Raw genomic sequence first — 22,344 nt, forward strand, 5'->3', positions numbered from 1 at the left:
AGGGGCACGGTTGCTATGGCAGCTGTGGAAGAGAGGGTGGGCCTGAGACGCAAGCTTCTGCTCCTCTGATGCCACCTGCACTGGCCCCGCATGAGATGAGGTGGCAGTGGGGCGGGATTCAGCCTGGCTCCAGGTGGACTCGGCTCTGTGACAGCCCCAGGCAGCCCTGGGACCTCCTTGGTGAGCCCAGCACCTGCCTCACACAGGGCCCTCGTCTAGAGGCGGGACACCTCCTGGGGACTGTTTAGCTCAGTGGTTTCGTCACCAGCTGTACAAGCACAAGGACTTGAGTTTGATCACCGGTACCAAAAAAAAAATAAAAGGGGACTTTTCATTTAGAGTACAGGATACATATCCACTACTTATCCCTGAAAGTATAACAGGGAGAGCCTGCCTTCCCCATACTATTAGCTCCGCCACCAGCGAGCTGCCCAGCCGTGTGATAGCTGTCCCCAGAGCAGACAGGAACAGCCTGCAGGTCCCGTGGGGTCCCCAGCCTTGCCTTGTGCATTCCTGTGTGAGGGCTGAGTTCCATGTAATTTCATCACTGCATAGGTTGCGTGTGAGGTGTGGTTGAGATATACCTTGGCCCTCACTGCAAGGGCCCCATGCCTACCCTGCAGACCCTGTCTCCAGATGACAGGTCACTGCACCCCAACCGTGTCCTGGAAACAGCTGCCATTTCCCCCGTCACATTTCCAGGGAAACAGCTGGTGAGCAAGGCCAGGCCTCTGTCCAGCCTGGGCAAAGGGCATGGTTAGCTGTACATGAGAAGCAGCAGCATCGAGGTGCAGTCGGTCAGTGCCACACTGCAGCGGAGGCTGCTCATTCAGGCTGTAGTGCCAGGTGTCAGGGCCAGCGGGTCTTGGCCGCTGCTCTCGAGGGCCTGCCTCACCCTGAGCTGTGCCGTATGGGGCTCTTGGGCTGAGAGCTTGGCCGTGACTGTCCCATGTGACCCTCTGTGTCACGGTCTTCGCTGGTTACTCACTGTGCCTATTGCTGGTGTGCATCCACCTGCTCAGAGAGAAAGTGTGATATTTTGGTATGTGGAAGTTCATCGGTTTATGGGACGTAACAGTACCAGAATGAAGGGAAAACAAAGTTGGATTTTATGTCCTGCTTGAGTATCGAGGTCGTGAACTTCCTGAACTGCAGGAAGCAGAGACAGCAGCTATGGATGTCACACTGAGCCTGGGCAGCGGTGACCAGGAGTCAGTGCGGAAGAACGAGGTCTTTGTCTCGGGGTGGCAGCCAGTCTCACCACTGGGACAGGAAGTGAGGAGATCGTCACTGGGATGTGAGCGCAACTGCAGAAATGTGCACAAGGATTAAAGGTGGAAAACAATAAACATTGGTTTCATCCGGTCGCCCAAGACCACCTGTTGAGATTAGGATTCAGGTGAAGATTTGAAATTATCAAGGAGAAAAAAGGAAAGGACATCGCCAATCAGTCTCTCACAATAAAACATTTGAACTAATTAAAGCTTCCAAAAATGTCAGTATTTGTAAGGCAAATGGGAACTTATAGAGCTATAGTTAAGAGCAACTGAGTATTTTTAGATGTGAATAATATTTCCAATGCAGAATGTCAGGTGATCCTCCTTTGGCCTCCACAGCTACAAAGCAGAGAAACGAGGAAGAGACTGTGGGGTCCGGTGAGCCAGTGGCCAGCGAGCTCCCCGACCTGCGTGGGATTTCAGCTGCTCACGCAGTGCACGCCTGATCCTGGAGTCGGGAGGAACCGTAGAAGTCCCCAGTCCTCGTGGCTCCTGTTGAGGAAGAGCATCTCAGTGCACGTCGTTCCTGCAGTCCTGGGGGTGCTGTGTGGTGAGCCCGGCGGGAGTCTGACAAGTCATCGGGCGATTGTACCTATAGAAGTAGAAGGAGGGATCTGACAAGAAAAGACAAGGGCCTGCTATAGAAGTGGTGAGAAGCACATGCCTGTATCCCAGCTGTCAGGAGGCTGAGGCAGGGGGAGTGCATGCGTGAGCCCAGCTTGGGCAACTCCGTGAGGCCTTGTCTCAGAGCAAAACGAAAAGGGTTATGGATGTAGCTCAGTGGTAGGGTGCTTGCTGAGTATGCATGGGGCCCTTTGTTCAATCCTTAGTACTGAAAAAAAAGAAAGAAAATGATCTAAACTGGGCATGGCGCACACTTGTGATCCTAGCATTCGGGAGACTGAGGCAGGAAGATTGCCATGAGTTCAAGACCAGCCTGAACCACATAGACTCTGCCTCAAAAAACAAAACAAAACAAAATGATCTGCTGTTTGGAGCAAAATGAAGTATAACTATTAGATTGCCCAGTGCATTATGGGAAAGTGCGTTTGTTTGATGACAAAGTTGAAGACTGTTGCAAACTTTTAAGTTCCTTCAACTTGCTGAACTCCAAAGAATTGTTAAATGCTATTTGCAAGAATAGCATTAGAATTTGAAGGTGAACAAAACTCAGGAAAAATAAGCCAACAAAATACATGACATCTCCATAAATAATTTCTATGCTTCTGTTGATCAGAGATATTGAACACACGCATCGTGCCCTACTGCAGGGCAGAACATTTTGGACACAGCTGTGGCTTCAGCAGAAGCTCACTGGACATTGTCCCCATGAAGGAGCCACCAAGAGGGCCGGACGCCTGCCCAAACGCCCCTTGTCTGCAGGGCAGTGCCATTTGGCCTGTGTGGAGGGAGCAAGGGGTGGTTTGGGAGCGTTCGCAGGCTTGCCTGAGCAGCCGGGCCCACAGGATCTCTTGCAGCGGTGTGAGGGTTGGCTCAGTAGCCTCTGCACATATCTGGGTATGCACGGAGGAAGGCGTGAGGTCAGTATGTGTGGTGGGCACATGGGCTGGCGTGGAATGTGCAGCTATGCATGCACAGAGCGTTATTTTGTGTAATTGTGTGTGTATCACGCACACACGTGTGTAAATGCGTGCACGTGGTATGCATATGGGGTCATATGATGTGAGTAGGTATGTATGCCGGAAGTTACGTATGTGTGAGTGCACAGGTAGCTCGGGGGGGTGGGGGGGGGGTGTGCGCACGCGCGCGCAGGTCGACATGAAGGAGGTTTGAGGCCGGTGGAGAGGTCCGGGTCCGTCTGTCCAGGCCTGCTGCCCCGCACTCCCAGAACCGGAGGCCCAGATCTGCGGAGGGGCTGGGCCGACCCCGCCATGGGTCTGAGGTGGCCGGTCTGCCCCAGATTCCAGGGTGGGCACCACCCTCCTCCCGTGTCGGGCTCCCAGGCCCAGCCTGGGCCAGCTCGGTTAGGCCTTCTCCGCCCCACACTGCCCTGGAAAAGGGCTGTGGCTGCCGTGGCCGTTTCCCCCGCCCTCGGTTCCCACTGTCCTGCGGGGGATGTGTGTGCCTGATGACCGCCGTTCTGCCCCTCTGGGTGCGGGCCCTGGGGACCAGCAGAGCACCCCGTTCGCAGGCCAGCGGGCTCCTGAGTGACGGACGCTCCGTGCCCTCCACAGGGACGTGCGGCGGAAGGTGCAGCTCGCCATCACCGAGGCGTTTGGCCTCCGGGCCTCCGCGCTGTGCCTGACAAAGCCCACGTTCTTCTCCCGCATCAACAGCACGGAGGCGCGCACGGCCCACGACGAGTACTGGCACGCGCACGTGGACAAGGTGAGCGCTGCTGCGGGCGCCCTGGCGGCCCTCTGCTCGGGGTTTCCGCGGCTCTGCGCTGCCTGGTGGGCGTTTTAGAGTCTTCCTTTCTGGGTCTTAGATGCGCCCTTTCCCGGCGGATGCAGCCAAAGAAAGGAAGTAAGTTTCTTGGTTGGTAAGAATAGGCAGCCAGGTTCCCTTGTCAGGCGGTGCCAGCCTCACTGTTGATGCGTGACCTCGGACTGCATGAGTAGAGGGGACAATTCGTGGCTCCTGACTCAGGACTGGGAGTCAGCCTCCCCACCGAGAGGTCTGCCCTCGCCTTTTCCCCTTTTCCTCCACCCCCCCCCCCTCTGTTTTTGGAGACAGGGTCTTCTTGTGTAGCTCAGGCTGGCCTCAAACTCATGATCCTCTTGTCTCAGCCTCCTGAGGGCCAGCATCACAGGTGTGTACCATGGTGCCCAGCTCCTGTTCCGTTCTTTTTTCCTGGTTTCTCTTGAATGGCTGAGAACCTCTGTCCTTTCACAGACAGAAGCGTGGCTACTGCCTCTGCTTTGGTCTTTGTCCAGAAAATCCAGCAGGTCCTGGCCCAGGGGCCTCTGTAGTCTCACCGTGGTAAGCACCAGAGACTGATGGAATGGTCAGCATCAACCCCAGAGGCCAGCCAGGGTTGCAGCTTCTGGGGAGTGTGCACCCAGAAACCCGGCTGCTCATCGAGGACCCTAGTAAACACCTCCCACTGCTCCCCAGTGGCCTTGGGCACCCAAGGCTGCCGTCAGAGGCTCCTGTGGCCACCCCATTCACACAGAGAACACAGGTCCCTCTGAAATAGTTCAGAAGACTGTGAAACAGGCAGATAACAGCAGTGGCAAATCCCGGGGAAGGGGGAGTCTTATTTCTAGGGGTGCCACTTTGTTAAAATGCTAGTTTTCTAGCGGATCATCATGGTGCATGCCTGTGATCCCAGCACTCTTAGAGGTGAGGCAGGAGGATTGCAAGTCTGAGCCAAGCCTGGGTAACTTAGTGAGATCCTGTCTCAAAACAGAAAATAAAAAGGACCATAGATGTAGCTCAATGTGAAGGCCCTGGGTTCAATTCCCAGTACTGGGAAATGAATAAATGAAATTTTAGTTTTCAACTAAAATTTATACATTGGGCCAGGGACTTAGCTCAGTGGTTCCAGCGCCTGCCTTGCAAGTGCAAGGTCCTGAGTTCTATCCCCGGTACCAAAAAAAAAATTTATACATTTCTCTAAACAGTAGTGCGTTGCTAATACATGTTGCAACATGGAGTGAATGAAACCAAACACAAATGCCACGCAGGGTGTGAAGTGGATTTGTGGTTTACAGGGATGGGACAGCCAGGGAGTGACTGCTCCTGCATGGGCTTCCTTCTGGGTGATGAAGACGTTCTAGAATCTGACAGTTGTGGCGATTGCCCGCTGAATTATACATTTTTAAATGTTAAATTTTATCATGTATGAATTATATCTAAACTTTAAAAAATATTTTTAGTTAAAAATTTTTTTTCCCCGGTACCGGGGATCGAACTCAGGACCTTGCGCCTGCCAGGCAGACGCGGCTCTGCTGACCTACATCCCCGGCCCTTACAATATTTTTTAAATGAAGGTGAGATTGAGACATTAAATTAAAACAGAGAATTCCTCATTAGCAAGCCTACCCTGTGAGGATCCTAAAGAGGGTCTTGGGGGCCCGGAAACAGGGTGCCATACCCGGACCCGGTCCGTGTGCAAGGTGTATACGTGAGCAAAGGAAGCGCACAGGGTGTGAAAGGTTCTTTTTGTTTTGAGGTCACTTTTTTCTTCTGTCTGAGTTAAAGGACAATAGCACAAAGCAGCCACGTCTGTGCTGACACTGTGTTGCTGGGACTTACATGACAGTCACAGCAAGAGAAGAGAAAGGGTGAACTATGGATGGGAAATGCTTATTTAGATAGCATCGAAATAAAGTTGGCATCAGTTTGAACTGATATAAATTGTTATAAATTCCATTATATTAGTTATAAATTAATAAGCTATTAAAATCTCTACTAAGATAATGAAAACAAGCAAACAAAGTAAGTGACAAGAAAGTTAAAATAGTGCACTAGAAAATGTTTAACACAAGAAAAGATGATAGCCAGTGAATGGAGGAAGAAAAACACATTTGTAATCAAAGCACTCTGGGAGGCTGAGGCAGGAGGATTAAAAGTTTGAACTCACCCTGAGCAGCTTAGGGACTTAGAAAGATCCTGTCTCAAAATAGATAAATACGCTGCCTGCCTCGAAAGCACAAGGTCCTGAGTTTGATCCCCAGTACTGCAAAAGATAAAAAAAAAAAGATAAATAAAAAGGGCTGGGGATGTAGCTCAGTGCAAAGTAGTCCTGGAAAAAAGAGAGAGGAGACATGCAGAAAACAAATAAAATGTGAGATGTGCAGTACAAATCCTTGTTTATCAGTAAGTATTAAATGTGTGTGGAATAGCTGGGCATGGTGGTGCACACCTGTAATCCTAGCACTTAGGAGGCTGAGGCAGGAGGATCACTTTGAGTTCAAGGCCAGCCTGGGCTACATAATGAGACCCTGTCTCAAAAAAACAAAAACAGAAACCCCCCCCAAAACTAAATGTGGATTAAATGCTCCAGTTAGCAGGTGGAGATTGGCAGTTTGTCTGGTGAGTCCAACGTCAGGTCACCTCGAGACTGGCTTCTACTGATTGTCCTTTTCCTGGAGAGCTGACCGTGCTTATTGGGTTCGTTGTCCATCGAGCCATTGCATTGGATCCTGGGCATTTTGAGCGTGGAGAGGCTGCGCTCCCGCTCTGGCCCTCCGAGACGTCGGCCAGCCTCCTCTGCTCAGGGTCCGGCCTCAGCCTGCTCGCTGTCCCGTGGGGACTCCGCGTCACTTCTGTCCAGGGCCTTTGCTGACCTGTGGGTCTGGAGTCTGCCGTGGGTGGCAGCTGGGCTGTGCTGAGGTCTCCACCCTGGTTCTCCAGTGTCTTCTGTGTGTGAGCCCAAGGCCCCGCCAGTCCATGTGCAGGGACCACTTTCCAGCTCCTCTCAGGGACCAGCCCCACCCTGCCCGGCCCCAGAGGCCCCTCCTGTCCTTTCTACCAGAGACAGGGCTCTCAGCCGCCTGCGCCATGGCAAATTCCGAGTGGCTTGGGATCCTTCTGGATAAAGCGCCAGGAGCACAGATGAGGGACTGAGAGGTCCCGAGGGTCAGGTTCTGGGTGCCCGGCGCAGCCCCGTGCAGGTCCTCTGCTGGAAGCAGGGGTCCCTCCAGGTCTCCGTGGGCAGACGGCAGGAGGTCTCCACTTCCCAGCCCTCCCCGTGGGCTCGCCGTTGCTCCCCTTGTACAGCCGACCTCGCATAGGGCAGGAGGCAGCTACCTCCTGGGCCCCTTCCTTCTGGCCTTGCTGGCACCTTGACCAAATTCTGACTATCAGGGAGCCAAGTCACATCTGTTCTGTCCCTTCCCTTCCCTTCCCTTCCCTTCCCTTCCTCCATTGAACCCAGGGCCTTAGCACTAAGCTACATCCATTTTTAGTGCTCCCCCCATTCTGAGGCAGGTCTCACTAAGTTGCCTGGGCTGGCCTCACACTTGGGGTCTTCCTGCCTCAGCCTCCTGAGTGAGTGGCTTGGATTATGGATGTGACCACTATACCAGGTTGGTTTGTGTTTTCTTTTTTTTTTTTCTTTTTTCTTTTTTTTTTGGTATTGGGGATCGAGCTCAGGTCCTTGCGCTTGCGCAGCAGGCGATGAAACCACTGAGCTAAATCCCCGGCCCCTTGGTTTGTGTTTTCTAACTAACACAGATGTTCACTTCAGTGAAACAGCTGCTTGAAACCTGATGAGCTCTTTTCTTTTGGAGCTATTTTGCTATGACTTCTAGCTGGTGTACTTTGTTTTAAGTTTCACTGTTTTGAATACATGTGTAATATAAGCCAGCTGTGGCAGGCCATCCCTGTAATTCTAGTACTCTGGGAGCCTGAGGCAGAAGAATTGCAAGTTTGAGCTGAGCCTGGGCAATTTAGGGACTTAGTGAAAACCTATCTCAAAATAAAGAATAAAGAAAGAGCTGGGAGGCCAGGGATTTAGCTCAGTGCCCCCACCTGCCTCGAAAGCACAAGGTCCTGAGTTCGATCCCTGGTACCAAAAAAAAAAAAAAGAAAGCTTGGGATGTAGCTCAGTGTGAAGGCCCTGGGTTCAACCCCCAATACTGCAGGTAAAAAGTCTGGGAGTGCCCCACATCTGGAGCTAAGAGACGATGCAGCTGCTGCACTGCTGTGCCCATGGAAGGAGGCAGCCTTGTGCCAACCTCTCTGCTGCCCCCGACAGGTGCTCAGAAGATGCCAGCTGGGGGGCGGGAAGGGCCCAGCAGTCCCTGAGGTCAGGTCCATTGCTGCCCCCTTTCTCGAGACACAGCAGGCGACAGCTCCTGGCTCCTTCCCGCAGGTGACCTATGGCTCCTTTGACTACACCTCGCTGCTGTACCTGTCTGACTACCAGGAGGACTTTGGCGGAGGGCGCTTCATGTTCGTGGAGGAAGGCGCCAACAAGACGGTGGAGCCCAGAGCAGGTGGGACATGAAGGCTGGGGTGGGCATGGCAGGGCACTGCCAGCTCCATGACTGCAGGCACACTCACATGTGCACACGCGTGTGCTGTGGGGTGGGGCGGCTGCACTCAGAGTGATGCTCTGTGCACCTGCTGCATGTCGGGCTCGGTGCCCAGGGCTTGTCTGGGTCCAGCTGTGACACCACTGACCCAAGCTGGGATCTCTGCCCACTTCCCGGTGGGTGCTGTGGGCCTGCAGCAGACACGATTCCTGGTAGCATCGCCCGATGTACCAGTTCCGCCTGCTCCCATCCTGTCTCCTGCTGGGTGCCCTTGTCAGAGGGAGCCTGAGCGTCGGTGCTCGGTGCTCACTGGGGCGTAGCTGGTGGCAGAGCGCTCACCTTGCATGGGTCCCCTCCTCAGCACCACACACATCAGAGATGAGAGGATGCTTCTGACCTGACGTCAGCACAGTGGGCCCACATGGCCTGTGGGGTCAGCTCAGGACGGTGGGCCGTCTCCACGGCCATGGAGCTGGTCCTGGTGTCCGGCTGTCTCCCCTGTGGGCCACTGCCCTCCTCAGCATGGTCTCCTGCCTGTTATGGCCCCAAGGCTCCGGGCTGTTGTCTTGTGCTGCTGATCTCTTCTCTCAGCTGCCAACAGTGCTGACTGGGCCAAGGCTGGCAGGATTCCCCCAAGGTGGATGGGTCTGGACAGTCTCCCTGCTCCCGCTGTCTCCGGCTGCCTGTGAGGGGACAGCTCAGTCTGGCCTTGGAGGTCCCAGGGATACCTTTCCTTGTGCTTAGTGTTACTCAGAGGGGGAGCCACTCGCCTCCCTGGAGAGAAGAATCCCTTGTCCCCCGAAGCAGACCTGATGCTTGGGCCTCTCTGGGGCCACCTTCTGGAGCTGGGGACAGTGGTGCTTCTCAGTGCTGCCCTCTGCAGGGCAAAACGGGGTAGCTGTGGGACGTGCAGACACTTGTCACTGTTCCTGTCCGCTTTCTGTCCCTGTGACTAAATCCTGAGAATGACAGCTTGAAGGAGAGGCTTGCTTTGGCTCATGGTTTCAGAGGTTTGAGTGTGTGGTCAGTTTGCTCCAGAACGCCAGGCAGTGGGAGAAAGTGGTGGAAGAGGCTGCCAAGGGGAAGAGCCAGAGCAGATGTCCCCAGAGTCAGCCCCAGCACCCACCGCCTGCGTGGGCCCCGCCTCCTGCCTCTGTCACCTCTCAGCAGCGCCTTCAAGTTGAAGTTTCATTAGTGGAGGCTTTGTTCTCCTCTCAGTTCCTGAAGCCCGTCGGTGAGCAGCCACACCTTGGAGCCCATGTGCCTTTGGGGGCATTTTAGATAGCAGCTGTGTATTGAGTGGAATTTCTGGATGACTTGGGGGTGGCTTGGGGTTGAGGAGGGTGACAGGATCCTTCAGACATGCCTCCCTCCTCCACGAGGCTCATGACGGCTGTGCAGAGGGGCTGCCGGACCAGCAGGGCAGGCACTGTCGCAGCAGGCAGTGGCCCCTGCAGCTAGCTGCTAAGGAAGAGGAAGCTTTAGCTGTGACCACATGCTTTTGATGGTTTTGCAGGGAAGCAGCAAGTGTCCTGATGACCAGGCTGGGTGTGACTTTTTTTTTTAATTAATTTTTTTGGGGACTGGGGATCGAACTCAGGACCTAGTGCTGGCCAGGCAGGCATGGTGCCATTGAGCTACATCCCTGGCTCTGGGGTGTGACTTTTAGAACACCGCGTTTTTGTCCCCAGACCATCACAGAAAGCCCCCTCCCCGCCATCCTGCACCAGGCCTGGGCAGATGCAGCTCGGGTCTCCGTGTTGCCTTGTGAGGACGCTGGAGGCCTCCTCTGCAGCACGGTGTCCTCTGTCCTTGGTGCTGGGTGGCTGGGACTGTGAAACCCCCGGCCGCAGTCACAGTATGAATTCCTGAAGGGTCGCCCACCCCCACCCCCACCCCCGGCTCATCATCCATTCCCTGACAGCCGGATGCCAGCTGTGTGTGGAGGTGAACCCGTCCAGGACCGGGGGTGTGGCGGGTTCTCCTGAAGAGACTTGGGTGGTGGAAGGACATGCTGGGGGCGCTGTGGAACACACGTCCCTTTGGCCCTGGTTCAGGGGTCCCAGCGGGAGCCTCTAGGCTGAGGAGTGGGCAGACCGCACACCGTGTCTGCGTGTCCTACTTAGGGGTCTCCTGGGAGGGCTCGGAGCACCTGCTCTTTTTTGTTTGTTTGCTTTCACAGAACTGGAGATTGAACCAGGGCCTTTGCACTGAGCTACATCCTCAGTGCTTTTTTATTTAGTCTTCAGACAGTCTTACTAAGTCATTAAGTTACCTAGGCTGGGCTTGACTCTTGTTTTTCCTGCCTCAGCCTCTGAGAGTGCTGGGATTACAGGTGTGTGCACCATGCCTGGGTCTGCTCCCTGATTTGTTGTGACAGGGACTTTAAATCTCTCTTAAGGTCTCAGCGTCTTGCTGCAGGAGCCCTCTCTTAAGATCTGTGTGTTGGTGGGACCCGTTACTTGTACCTCATGTGTTAGTTTGGACTTTAGCTGCAGGCGTGTGTGGGGGCTTTTTTCTGTACCCATCATCCCAGTTCTTGTCTGCTGCCTCTCCCTGCCTTGCCTGTGCCCCGAAGTGGGCAGCTGGAGCTGTCCCTGGCAGCAGCTGCAGCAAGGGCTGGCCCAGCCCCCTCCCTGCAGCAGCCTGGCCCCTACCTGGGCACCTTGGCATCTCCATGGCAGCTCAGGCCCTAGCTGGCTCTTGGACCTGGTGCCTGCGGGATGGGATGCAGCCCCTGGTGCCAGCCTCCACCTCCGGGTGTGGTCCTCAGGGACGGCCCATCTGGGCCTGGCCTGGCCTCACTCTGCCTTGGTTATCAGCTTGGCCAGGTGTCCGTGTGGCTGCTGCAGGAAGGGCGGCTGGCCCATCTTCACCCCAGAGGTCCAGCCATGGCACTTGGCTGGGAAGATTCAGAGTTCACCCAGCACGAGGCAGGCGCTGTCTAGAGAGGAAGTGGGTGAGGCATTTCCAGGCCTGAGAGCAGGCAGCTTGCAGCGTATTGTGCTTTTAAGCATGATAAACACATCAGCACAGCATTTTATATCCTAATGTCCTTTCAGGTAATGAGCACTCTGTGTCTCCTGCCTGTGTGTCTATCTGGTTCTGTCTTTTTTTTTTTTTTTTGTACCAGGGATTGAACTCGGGGACCTTGCACTTGCAAAGCAGGCAGGGGGAACCACTGAGCTAAATCCCCGGCCCTCTGTCTTCTTTACCTGTAGTCTTAGGTAGGTAATATTATATGACTGTTTCACGAGACCTCAGCTGGGGTCACACAGATTGGTGTATCCATAGTGCTTACCGTGAGAAGCAAAAGCTAGTTTTCTTTGTAGAGAAGCTTGGTAAAGAAGGGGTGGAGTCCTGTGCTTGGGGAACTGGGGACCCAAGAGACAGAAGGTCTTACCTTCTTGATGCACAGTTCCATTGTTCCTGGTCTCTACCTTGCAGTCTCCAAGTCTTCGGACATGTGATGGTCTAGATCTAAAATGTCCCCCACAGGCCATGTGCTGAAGGCTTGGTCACTGGCTGATGCTTCCAGAAGATGATGGGATCATGAGGGCTCTGACTTCATCAGTGATCAATCCATTGACAAGATCATAGTTGGATGCAGTTATGGGGAAGTGATGGATGCAGGAGGTGGGGCCTAGTAGAAGAGGGTGACCTTGAGGGCATGACCTTGGGCACTCCATCTTGTCCCCACCCCTTCCTCTGTGGGGTCTCTGTCTGCTCTCTGGCCATCATGAGGCCCTGCTCCATTCAACCTTCCATTATGGTGCTCTGCCTTCCCAAAGCTCAGAGACAATGGACCCAGTGACCATGGACTGAGGCCTCTGAAACTGTGAGCCAAAACAAACCTTTCCTCCTTTAAGTTGATTTCTCTCAGGTACTTGGTTATGGGAATGAGTAGCTGATCAACACAGGATGTAAATGTTCATTTTTCTGTCTACGTCCCACGAGTGGAGTGGTTGAGTCAGTGTGTGTATGACTTTATGGGAAGCTGTCACACTGCTCTAATCACCCTGCCTCTTCTTTGGCAGTTAGCATAGTCTCCTTTTACATTTTAGACTCTTAAGCAGTGTACAGTAAGTCCCTGACTTGTGAACAAGTTCCATTCTGGGAGAACATTTGTAAGCTGGATTCATTCATAAGTCTGACAAAGCGAGTTTTAATAAAACTTTGACACAAATATACAGTGTAATGCATAAAAAAACCAAATACACAAATACTGTAAATAAACAATTTTTACTTGTACAGTCACCTTAAAATAGTGGTATAGTACAGTCCAGCAGCTGGCACCAGGGGCTTGCATGGCGTGAGCTGACAAGAGCGTTACTGGAGGAGGGAGGGCCGGTGGGAGAGGGTGGAGCTGAAGGATCATCGGCAATAGGAGGTGGAGGGAAGACGGAATTCCCTTCACACCCGTGGCACTGTACAGAAAGCACACAGCAGCAGAGCTGTGACACTGCCTGGCTGACATATGAGCTGCTTCCACGATTTCTTTGTGTCTGTGAACATTTGTGATTTGAGGTCCATGCACATCTGTGAAAGTTCACAACTCGAATGTTCGTAAGTCGGGGACTTAGTGTATTAGTTATTTGTTGCTGTGTGACAGATCACCTCAAACTCAGCAGCTTGCTGTTTTTTTTGTTGTTGTTGTTGTTGTTTTTAGGTACCGGGGATTGAACTCGGGTCCTTGTGCTTGTGCAGCAGGCAGCGAAACCACTGAGCTAAATCCCCGGCCCCTCAGCAGCTTAATACAGCCAGTATTGGACCAGGGATTTAGCTCAGTGGTTCCGGCACCTGCCTTGCAAGTGCAAGGTCCCCAGTTTGATCCCTGGTACCAAAAAAAAAAAAAGTAAATACCTTCAGTATTTTCCCTCAAGGTGCCTGGCTCAGCTGTGACTCTGGTTGGCCTCACAGAGCTGTTAAACAGCTGCTGTCCCCTTGAGGCTGGGCTGGAGGGTCCAGTGGCTTTTGGAAGGGTCTCCTTCTTATGGGCTGCTTGCTAGACCCCACTGGTTCCCGGTCACACTGGCCTCTCTGTGGAGGGCAGTGAGCCAGACAAGAGCCACAGTCCTGTGCCTTCGCTGCGGAAGAGGCCTCCAATACTCCGGCACGTCCTGTTTCTGAGGAGGAGGTGCCAGGCTTGGGCCAGATGTGGAGGAGGACCAGCAGGACCGAAGGGCGGCTCAGAGGTATCTGCCACCCCCAGGTGGACTTGCAGTGGGGCCTCTGAGGTTGTCATTTGCTTTTCTCTGATGACAGACGATGCTGGGCACATTTCTGGGCGTTCTTACATCCGGGGGCCTTTTGTGAAGTGTCTGTCTGCATCTACCCTGGTTTATCCAAGCTGTCTTCTTAGTGAGTATAAAGCGTCTGTATGTTCTGGGTAAAAGTCCTTTACTGGGTATATATTTTGTCAGTGTATTCTCTCAGTATGTGGCTGGCCTCCCATCTTCTTAATTGTGTCTTTTGAAGGGAATAACCTTCAACTCTTAGTGAAATCTTGCTCACTGACCTTTTTCTTTTATGGCTCGTGCTTTTGGATAATACCTAATAAACTTTGCCCACCCAAAGATTGTAGAGACTTTTCTCCTACATAAATATCTAGAAACTTCATGGCTTTGGATTTTCTGTTTACGTCGTCAGTCCATTTTGAGATCATATTGATGTGTGGTTGAGGTGAGAGTCAAGCATTCCTTCGTTGTGTGCAGATTGCTAGGGTTTCAGCATCATTTGCTGAAGAGACTCTCACCCCATCAGGTCGGTCTGGGCATCTTTGTCAAAAACCCAGAGATCAGGCTGGGCATGGTGGTGCATGCCTGTAATCCCAGCACTTGGGAGGCTGAGGCAGGAGGGTCATTTGAGGCCAGCCTGGGCTACATAGTGAGTTCAAGACCGGCCTGAACTATATAGTGAGACCCTGTCTCAAAAAAAAACAAAACAAAAACAAACCCCGAAGACCATAACTGTGTGCTTGCAGCTCTGCATATTGATTTCTGTCCCTGCGATCAAAGTGTCCCTCTGTGAATGTCAAGGCATCTCGGTTGCTGTAGCCCTGTGAAAAGTGTTTGCTCTTCCCTTTCAAAGCAGTTTTGGCTGCTAAAATATGTTTGCTTCATTTCCGTATGAATGTTAGCTTGCTGATATCTGTGAATTGGCTGTGGAGATTTTGTTTTGGGCTGTGCAGAGTCGAAGTGGGATGCCCACACCTCCACTGAGCCCACCGCCTGCTTCAGAGCAGCAGGATTCCACTTATCTGCTCCCTACTTTTGGGTTTTCATCTTGCTGCATTTGAATATCTCAATATGTGATAAACTTTACCTTATGCTGGTATTGTTCCATTTTCTTGAGGCGGTGTCTGATCTCTTAGGTGCACAGCGTTTCACTTGTTGGCAGCTCCTTTCCAGTGTTCTCCATTCGGCCCTCCGGTCAGGGTTCCAGCAGGCCGCTTCCCTTCTGCCCTTAGTGATCCCTGCAGTGCAGGTTCCTGTAGGGCTGCCAAGGACTCTTTAACATGTCCTCATTTACTTCTCTTTTCATTAGTGTTTGGTGATGCTGGTGGGGATAGAACCCTTGGTCTCATGCATGGCAGGCAAGCACTGCACCTCTGAGTCGCATCCCTGCCCACCGCCCGCCCCGGCCTTTTCCCTGGGGATGAGATGTCACTGTCCTTCATGCTCCTTAGACGTGCCCCCACTCTCCCTGCTGACCAGGAGGTTTCCTGCCGTCTTTCACACACGGTGCTAAGGCGGGACTGTGTGTGCTCACCCCGCGTGGAGTTTGCTCATCTCGTCAGACGTGAAGGTCAGCTTTTCACCCAGCGGGGGAGGTCTGGCTGTTATTGCTCTCCAAAGTCTTTTTCTGCCCCAGGTCCATTTCTCCCTTCTGAGGCTCCAGTGATGGGGCAGGTGGTTTCCTGTTGTTCCAAAGCCCAGGAGACCCTGATGTCCTCTGTCCTCTTCTCCTCTGGCTTTTGGAGCCTCTGCAAGATGAGCAGAAGTGGGCCGGGGATTTAGCTCAGTGGTTCCGCCACCTGCCTTGCAAGCACAAGGTCCCGAGTTCAATCTCCAGTACAAAAAAAAAGAGATAGGCAGAAGTTGCTGCAGGATTGGTAGAGACCCCGCTCTGACTGAACGCTGGCAGACGGTGAGAAGCACATCTGTGTCTGTGGTGGGCAGCAGAGAGAGCGTGGCCTGGGCCAGGGGGCCCCACACAGCCCAGACCTTTGGGCCCCATTGTGCCGAAGGCCCGAGTGCTTATTCCCACATCTCAGGTTAGATTGAAGCTGGAAGAAACCAAGCCCAAGATGGCCTTGGAAGGCTCAAGCTGCTGATCCAGGGCTGCCCCTGTCCTGGTGCTGTGGCACTGTCTCTCGGGCTGCCAGCTTCTCAGGGAGCAGCTCTGGAACGTGGCCCCTCCAGCCTGCCCCTTGCTGTTGCTCTGCCAGTGCTGTCCCCTGCGGGAGTTGCCCAGTGACGACCACCACACTCTGGGGCCGGTGGCGTGCATGGGGCCTCTAGGGTCGCATCTCTGTCTCCCTTCCTCTGCAGGTCGGGTTTCCTTCTTCACCTCGGGGTCTGAGAACCTGCACCGGGTGGAGAAGGTCCGCTGGGGTACCCGCTATGCCATCACCATTGCCTTCACCTGCAACCCCGACCATGGCATCGAGGACCCGGCCTTCACGTAGCCCAGGCCAGGTCCCTCCCCGGCACCCTCGTGGGGGCACAGCCACATCGAGGCCTGGACCGCGGGAGCATGTCCTGTCCCCTCCCTCCCAGCTCGTGTTCCCACTGCAGAGTGCCTTATGAATTATCACAAATTTTAATTCGCTAGTGTTTTAATCTTTCATCTGTGAGTGAACAGTCTTTCACCGGTGTATGTGCCTGCTCTGTGAGCTGCTAGCCAGGGCAACAGGCCTTCTTCCCAGGGGAGCCCTCCCGGCCTTCAGAGAGATTCCCAGCCGTGAGCAGATAGCGGGGGCGTCCACTATGGCCTGGTCCACGGGGAGAAACCACGCAGCCCATGGAAGTGAGAGCGTGGGGTCAGCAGCACTGCCCCAAAGTTGGATCAGACCTGGCCGATGTGTGGAAGTTTTGGTGAGCAGCCCCTCCCGGGTGGAGGTGGAGATGGAGGTCTGTCACCCCCTGGGGCTCTGCAGCCGCACCGGAGAACGGCCCTGGTGTCCCCATGTCATCATGCTGGGCCCTGCCTGTCCCTCCCGGAGCCCCGCTAGTCCAGGTCCCAGTGTGTCCCCGTTGAGGGGGCTATTGTGGTCCCTGTCCCCAGATGCTTGGCACGGCTCTATCTGGTGCCCCATCTCGTCCTGGCACTGTCCCTGCCTTTCATGTTTAAGCAGCAGTCAGGAGCCAGGAGCAGACAGACCCTGGGCCGGTCGTGTCGGTCAGCCAGCTCCCTGCGGTTGAGCTGGCCCCGAAGTCGGCTCCTGAGGTGTTGGCCTGGATTTGAGCCCCTTCCCCAGGAGAGGGGCTGACCACATGCTGAGTGCAAGGGGAGCCCCAGAAACACCTTGGGGAGCTGGACTCCCCATCACCCTGACCCTGGCTGCCCGGGAGGAGTGGCTGGAACACCCCGCCTCTGGCCACCCAGCATGGCGAGTGGCCACACGTCCCCGAAGTATGTGCCTGACACTGGAGGAGGCCGCTACCTTGGCTCCTGAGTCTCCAGGGCCCAGGGCCAGGTATCGTGTGGCCCTGGAGCTGCGCTGGCCTAATAAAGCAGGGGAGCGTCCCTGGACCTGGGCCTGGGTGTACGAGGTCGGAGCCGAGGGCCCCTTGGTCTGGCTGCCCTCCCGTTTGGGGCAGCCTGAACCTGCCCCTGGTTCTAGCACACTCCATCCTTCTCTGGGAAGCGCTTCGGTACGGGCAGGTGGCCAGACCCCTTCTGGGCAGGTGGAGCAGAAGCACTGGGCTTGCTGTCCCCCACCCTTCCTGGGCAGGACCCTGGGGTGGGAGCCATGGTTCTGAAGGAGGGCATCGCTGGCTCTGGAGGATGAGGGTCTAGCTGTGCTGGGGTGGGGCTGTCCTTGCAGGGCTGGCTGCTCCAGGTTGTCGAGCCGGGGCAGCGGGTCGTAGGCCTCCTTGCACTTGGGTTGTTCTTGGCTTTGGCCTCCTGGCTTTCTAGCGTGATGGTTAGGACAGGCAGGGCGGATCTCTGCCGCCTGCATCTCCTCTGGTCACAGCCCTGTGTCCAGGGCTGCCTTGGTGCTTGATAGGCTCTGGCCTGCTTCGCCTAGTTCAGTGGTGGCCCGAGCTGGCCTGGCCTGGCAGGGAGGGCAGCAGTTGGGTTGGGACAGCCATGGGGCTGGCCAGAGCCTCTGAGCTTTCTGGAAAGGATCCCCCACCAGTGACAGACACTGAATTTCTAGCTCCGTGGCTGGGGCTGGAGCACGGTTCTGGGGCCTGGAGGAAGGTGGCACTGCCGGGCCTCCCCGGGGTGAGCGAGGCTGTCGGCCGAGGGTGGCCTCGTCTGAGTGATCTTCGTGTAGGTAGCTGCACTGAGGTGACCCAGCGGCATGTTCCAGCCCAATGTATGTGCACCTCTCCGGTCCCTTCCCAGGCCAGGGCCAGAGGCAAAGCCGGGCCAGCTCGTCTCTTCTGTAGACCTTGTGGCTACACAAAATTAAATGGCCCCAGTCCCGTTCTTTTAATTCTGAAGTTTTCATCTCAAGGTCCCACGCCCCAGCAGGTCACGTGGAAGCCAGGGGCCTGGCCATGCATGCCCAGTGTCACATCTCCTCTGGGATCCCCTCACGGTGGAGATAGGGTTGGTTGGAGGGGCCAGGGGCTGTTTGCAAGGTCACAGGACACCCTGCCTGCCACCTGCCAAAGGGCTGGCTGCGGCCCAGCCTTGCCCATGGAGATGGGATCCGGGGCACTGCTGCTCATCCCCAGGCCCTGGCCAGGGACCTAAGACCCCTGCAGTGTGGGTCCTGCCCACCCATGAGTCTCCAGGGGCAGCGCAGGATCAGCTCCCCAGTCTAGTGAGCAGGAGCCCTCAAGCCAGGTGTGGCCAGGCTCTTGGGCAGGCCCTGCCCCACCTCGTGTTCTTTGGGTTCTGTCCATGGTGCTCCGTCCTTCACAGAGCCCTGGGGTGGCCTGGGCAGCTCCCTCCCAGCCCAGCCCACATGGCCTCCGTCCAGCCTCCCTGCCATGCCCGACCTCTTAACCGTTGACGACCCTTTCAGAGACCGAGTGCCCACTCCACAACCCAGAACCCTCTCATTGATGGCAAAGTGCCAACACTGCAATTAACCCTGAATATCCGGTGCTTGGCTGCTGGGTGCCTTGCCTCGCGTGCCAACAGGGAGGGCTCTGCATGCCCGCTGCTGCACAAGCCATAGGTTCGCCACTGAGGGAAGGGGCAGCCTCTGGGCACAGCTAGAGTTTGTCCCAGCTGCTTCATTTCAGGGACATATCACTTTCAGAATGACCTGGGGAAACATCAACAGAGTCCAGAGCAGCGAGAGATCAAGTTAGGAATAAGAATTAAGACCAAGCAGGGGCCAGGGATTTAGCTCAGTGGTTTCAACACCTGCTGCGCAAGCGCAAGTACCTAAGTTCTATCCTCAGTACAGAAAAAAAAAAAAAAGACCAAGCAGAGGGGAGGGCCGTGCACTCCCTGACCTTGTCGGAGAAGCCCCTGGAGCCCGGGCAGAGGACCAGGGGTGCGGGGCAGGGCTATCCAGCCCATCCCACTGTGTGAGGTGAATATCAGTTTTCCCTCTCAGGGTCCCTGAGTTTCTGAGGTGATGCATGAGACCTGTGGCCGCCCCTCAGATCACCTTGTTTGGCTTGGTTCCTCCCCAAGGGCACCCTGGCCACTGTGTATTGTCCCAGAGGCCCCGTGCAGACTCCGCCTTCTGTGCTCTGCCCAGGCGGGCCTGGGGCATCTTCCAAGGTCCTGTCCTCCCCGCCCCCATCTGCTCCCAGCCTCGGGAGAGGCAGGTTCTGGCCAGCAGGGGGCAGTGCCAGGCACCAGCTGCTCCCGCAGAGGCCTGAGTGCTGCTCACCCTGGGCTCCACCTGCCCTGCCCGCCTGCCTGCAGCATCCCAGGAGGGCAGGGGAGAGTCTGGCCTGAGCCTCCGTGAGGGCACCACACCCTGACCTCAGCCCCACCTGGCTCTCCTTTCTCCTTAACCTCTCTGAGGCCCAGAAGAATGAGACAGTGCTGCAGAGTCAGGGCCATCTCCCCATTCCCCAGGCCAGTGGGGTTGTGGGCACCTCTCACTGCACAGTGTCTGGAGGACCTGGCCACAGAGCTGGACATGGTGATGCACACCCCTAAGCACGGCTACGCAGGCGCATGAGGCAGGAGGATCACGAGTTCAAGATCAGCCCGAGAGACTTAGCGAGACCCTGTCTCAAGGGGCTGGGGATATAACTCAGGGGTAGAGTGCTTGAGGCCCTGGGTTCCAGTCCCATCGCTGAAAAAACAGCAGGCAGCTGGGGGAGTGGGGTGCTCTGCAGGGCTGGGAGGGAAGGAGGGCCTCACTGAGGACTCTGCACACCAGGGGCTCTTGGGCCCGGCCTCCTCCCTTGGACACGTGGGCTACACCAGCACCTGCTGGCCCTTAGCATGGGCTGCCCTGGCCGCCCTCTTCCACAAGATGCCCTTTACTTGTGTTATGGGGCTGGAGGGAGGCCAGCCAGGGTGTGTGGGGTGGAATCTGCCTGGGCTCCTCTCCGTGCTTCGCCCTGACCCATGCTTGTGTTCCAGGCTGTGTGTCTTCTCCGCCAGGCCCTTGTCCCCCTGGAGGAGTGGCAGCACGGGGCGGTCAGCACTGACCCGCAGCACACACAGCCCCATTGGGCAGCGTGGGCCTGGGTTTCTCTCTGATGCACAGTTCTGGGCAGACTCAGACTACATTCCCAGCCGTGCTGGGACAGAGTGCAGAGGAAGGGCTCAGCGTGGCCCCAGGCAGCTACACAGAGGGTGGCATTCCTGGCCTGTGACTGCCTGGGTGGATGGTGGCCTGGCCCGGCACCCACAGGAGCCATCGGTCAAGGCATCTGTGCCCAGTGTGTCACTGGTGGCCTGGCTCTCCCGAGAGCTCAGTGAGAAGAGCTGATGGGAGGCTCCACTGGTCTGGGTCCGGGGCCAGGAAAGATGCAGCCCTGCAGAATCGGCAAGACCAGGGCCCGCCTCGGGCCACAGCTGACTGGGAAGAGAGACCTCTCAAAAGGTGACCCCAAGGTGGGCCAGGCCAGCAGGAAGCAGCCCGGGCTGTGCTGGCATGGAGGGGACACAGAGCAGCCTGCAGCACTGACAGGGGCCTCAGACTGCTGCCCACCTAGCTGCCTGGCCACTGTCCCAGAGGGGAACGGCCACAGGGCTGCACTGTCCATGATGGGTCAGTGTACCTGCCACAGACACCGGGGGACAGAGGGGCGCCTGAGCGTTGTGACTGCTGCATGGGGCTGGGCTCTCTACTGGCCTAGAATGGGCCAAGTCTGGAGGCTCCTGGCTTCCGGCTCACCCTGTCATCCATCTGGAATTCAGACGGAAGGACCTGGCCGTGGTGGGGGAGGGGCCCAGGCAGCTCCCAAGGGCCTCGCCAGGGGAGCCTGGAGGCCCTGTGCCCTGGTCAGCCCCCCGGGTGGCCAGGCGGGACCTCAAGAGGCCAGTGCCTCCTCCATGCAGACTGGCCACTGCTGCCCAGTCCTGTTGTCCTCCCTAGCCAGGACTACCTCACCACAGATCCTGTCACGAGGTGACCCACAGCCCAGGGTGTCCCCTCAACCTCCCTTTGATGGGGGCCAGTGTCAAATGCAACAGCTCAGCAGTGGTCTCTGCTGTCTGCTGGCTGCAGCCAAAACTTCCCAGAGAACTTTATTCTGGGAAGATGAGAGTTCAGGGGCCTTTGGGGTGTGATATTCCTCACGGTCCTGGGGAGACCTTGGGTGTGAGTCCCTGTGTCTGTGCCCTGGCGCATCCCACAGAGACTGGGCATGTCCTACCCACCCTGCTGCGGACCCACAAAAATGCGTCCTCGACACTGGGGGGTTGGGGTGGCCCCAGGCGGCCGCAGCCTGGATTCTGCCTGCCCTGGGGACAGAGGGTGCCTGGAAAAGCCCCATGGGGGACTGAGGATTTAGCTCAGTGGTTCTGCCACCTGCCTTATAAGTGCAAGGTCCCGAGTTCGATCTCTGGTACCAAAAAAAAAAGAGCCCCATGGGGCTCCACAGTCGGCCTGCGAGACATGGCGTCCACCCCAGTGCCAGGGCAGAGGTGATTGGAAGACAGATCCTAGCCAAGCCAGAGCGGCCTGGAGACAGACCCGCCTGCTGGCCAGGAACTCATGGGCGTGGGCGACTGGAGGGCGATCACCCTCAGCCGAGGACACCTTTGCTTTCCCGCTCACTCGCCCGCTCATCCCCCAGGCGCCAGGCCCTCTGCTGTCTGGTCTGTGGTGCCCACAGCCATGGCCTGCCTTTGTTCTGGGCTGAGGTGGCTGGGTGGGGGTTTGGGACAGGGGCCTGTGCCCTGGGGCCTGCCCTGCACCCTCTCTCTTGAGCATGTGAGCGCCCAGTCCAGCCAGTCCCTGCCAGGCTGCTCTGCTGACCAAGGTGTTCCTGGGAGCCAAGGCCTCTCCCGCCCCAGGACATCTACCGTCCAGCCCTGCCTCAAACCCGCACAGCGACGCCTAGCTTTACCAAGCACGGGGGCCTGGCTCAGTGCCTCATAAAAGGATTCTCGGTGGACTTCTATGAAAAGAAATTCCCCGCTGGGCATGGTGATGCCTGCCTGTAATCCGAGCACTCGGAAGGGTGAGGCAGGAGGATCCCAAGTTTGAGCCCAGCCTGAGCAACTAGAGACTTAGCAAGACCCTGCCTCAGAACAGAAAAAGGGCTGGGATGTTGCTCAGTCCAAAGGCCCTGTGTTCAATCCCCAGGTACTGGGAAGAGAAAGAAAAGAATTCCTTTCCCCAAGTGGACCCATAATACAATAAATTCTGGGTGGAAGCCGAGGACGGGAAGCCTCGCAGCTCAGCTCACAGATGAACATTCATGGCACAAGCACTTTGGAAGCTGAGACAGTTCCTACTAAAAACAAGCACTCGCTCACCCAGCATCTCTCTGCTGGGGTTTACCTGGGGA

The 22,344-nt window shown here is 56.0% G+C and overlaps 1 protein-coding gene across 3 annotated transcripts in view; it reads left to right on the top strand.

The window, feature by feature from the left end:
* Positions 1-22,344, top strand: part of Ogfod3 (2-oxoglutarate and iron dependent oxygenase domain containing 3) — a 33,504-nt gene that overhangs the window by 9,062 nt on the left and 2,098 nt on the right. For 2 of the 3 annotated variants that reach the window (XM_004861038.4, XM_087208252.1), the window contains 3 exons: positions 3,473-3,626; positions 8,062-8,185; positions 15,778-16,052. In XM_004861038.4, the coding sequence (XP_004861095.1) occupies positions 3,473-3,626; positions 8,062-8,185; positions 15,778-15,914 (415 nt within the window). In that variant the 3' untranslated portion in view covers positions 15,915-16,052. Of the gene's footprint in view, positions 1-3,472; positions 3,627-8,061; positions 8,186-15,777; positions 16,053-22,344 lie in introns of those variants that run through there. The other variant, XM_013078141.3, reaches the window with a different exon arrangement.

Source organism: Heterocephalus glaber, unplaced genomic scaffold (assembly GCF_053883595.1).
Source record: "Heterocephalus glaber isolate CG9 unplaced genomic scaffold, H.glaber_assembly_v1.0 deba00000937, whole genome shotgun sequence".
Taxonomy (NCBI): Eukaryota; Metazoa; Chordata; class Mammalia; order Rodentia; family Bathyergidae; genus Heterocephalus; species Heterocephalus glaber.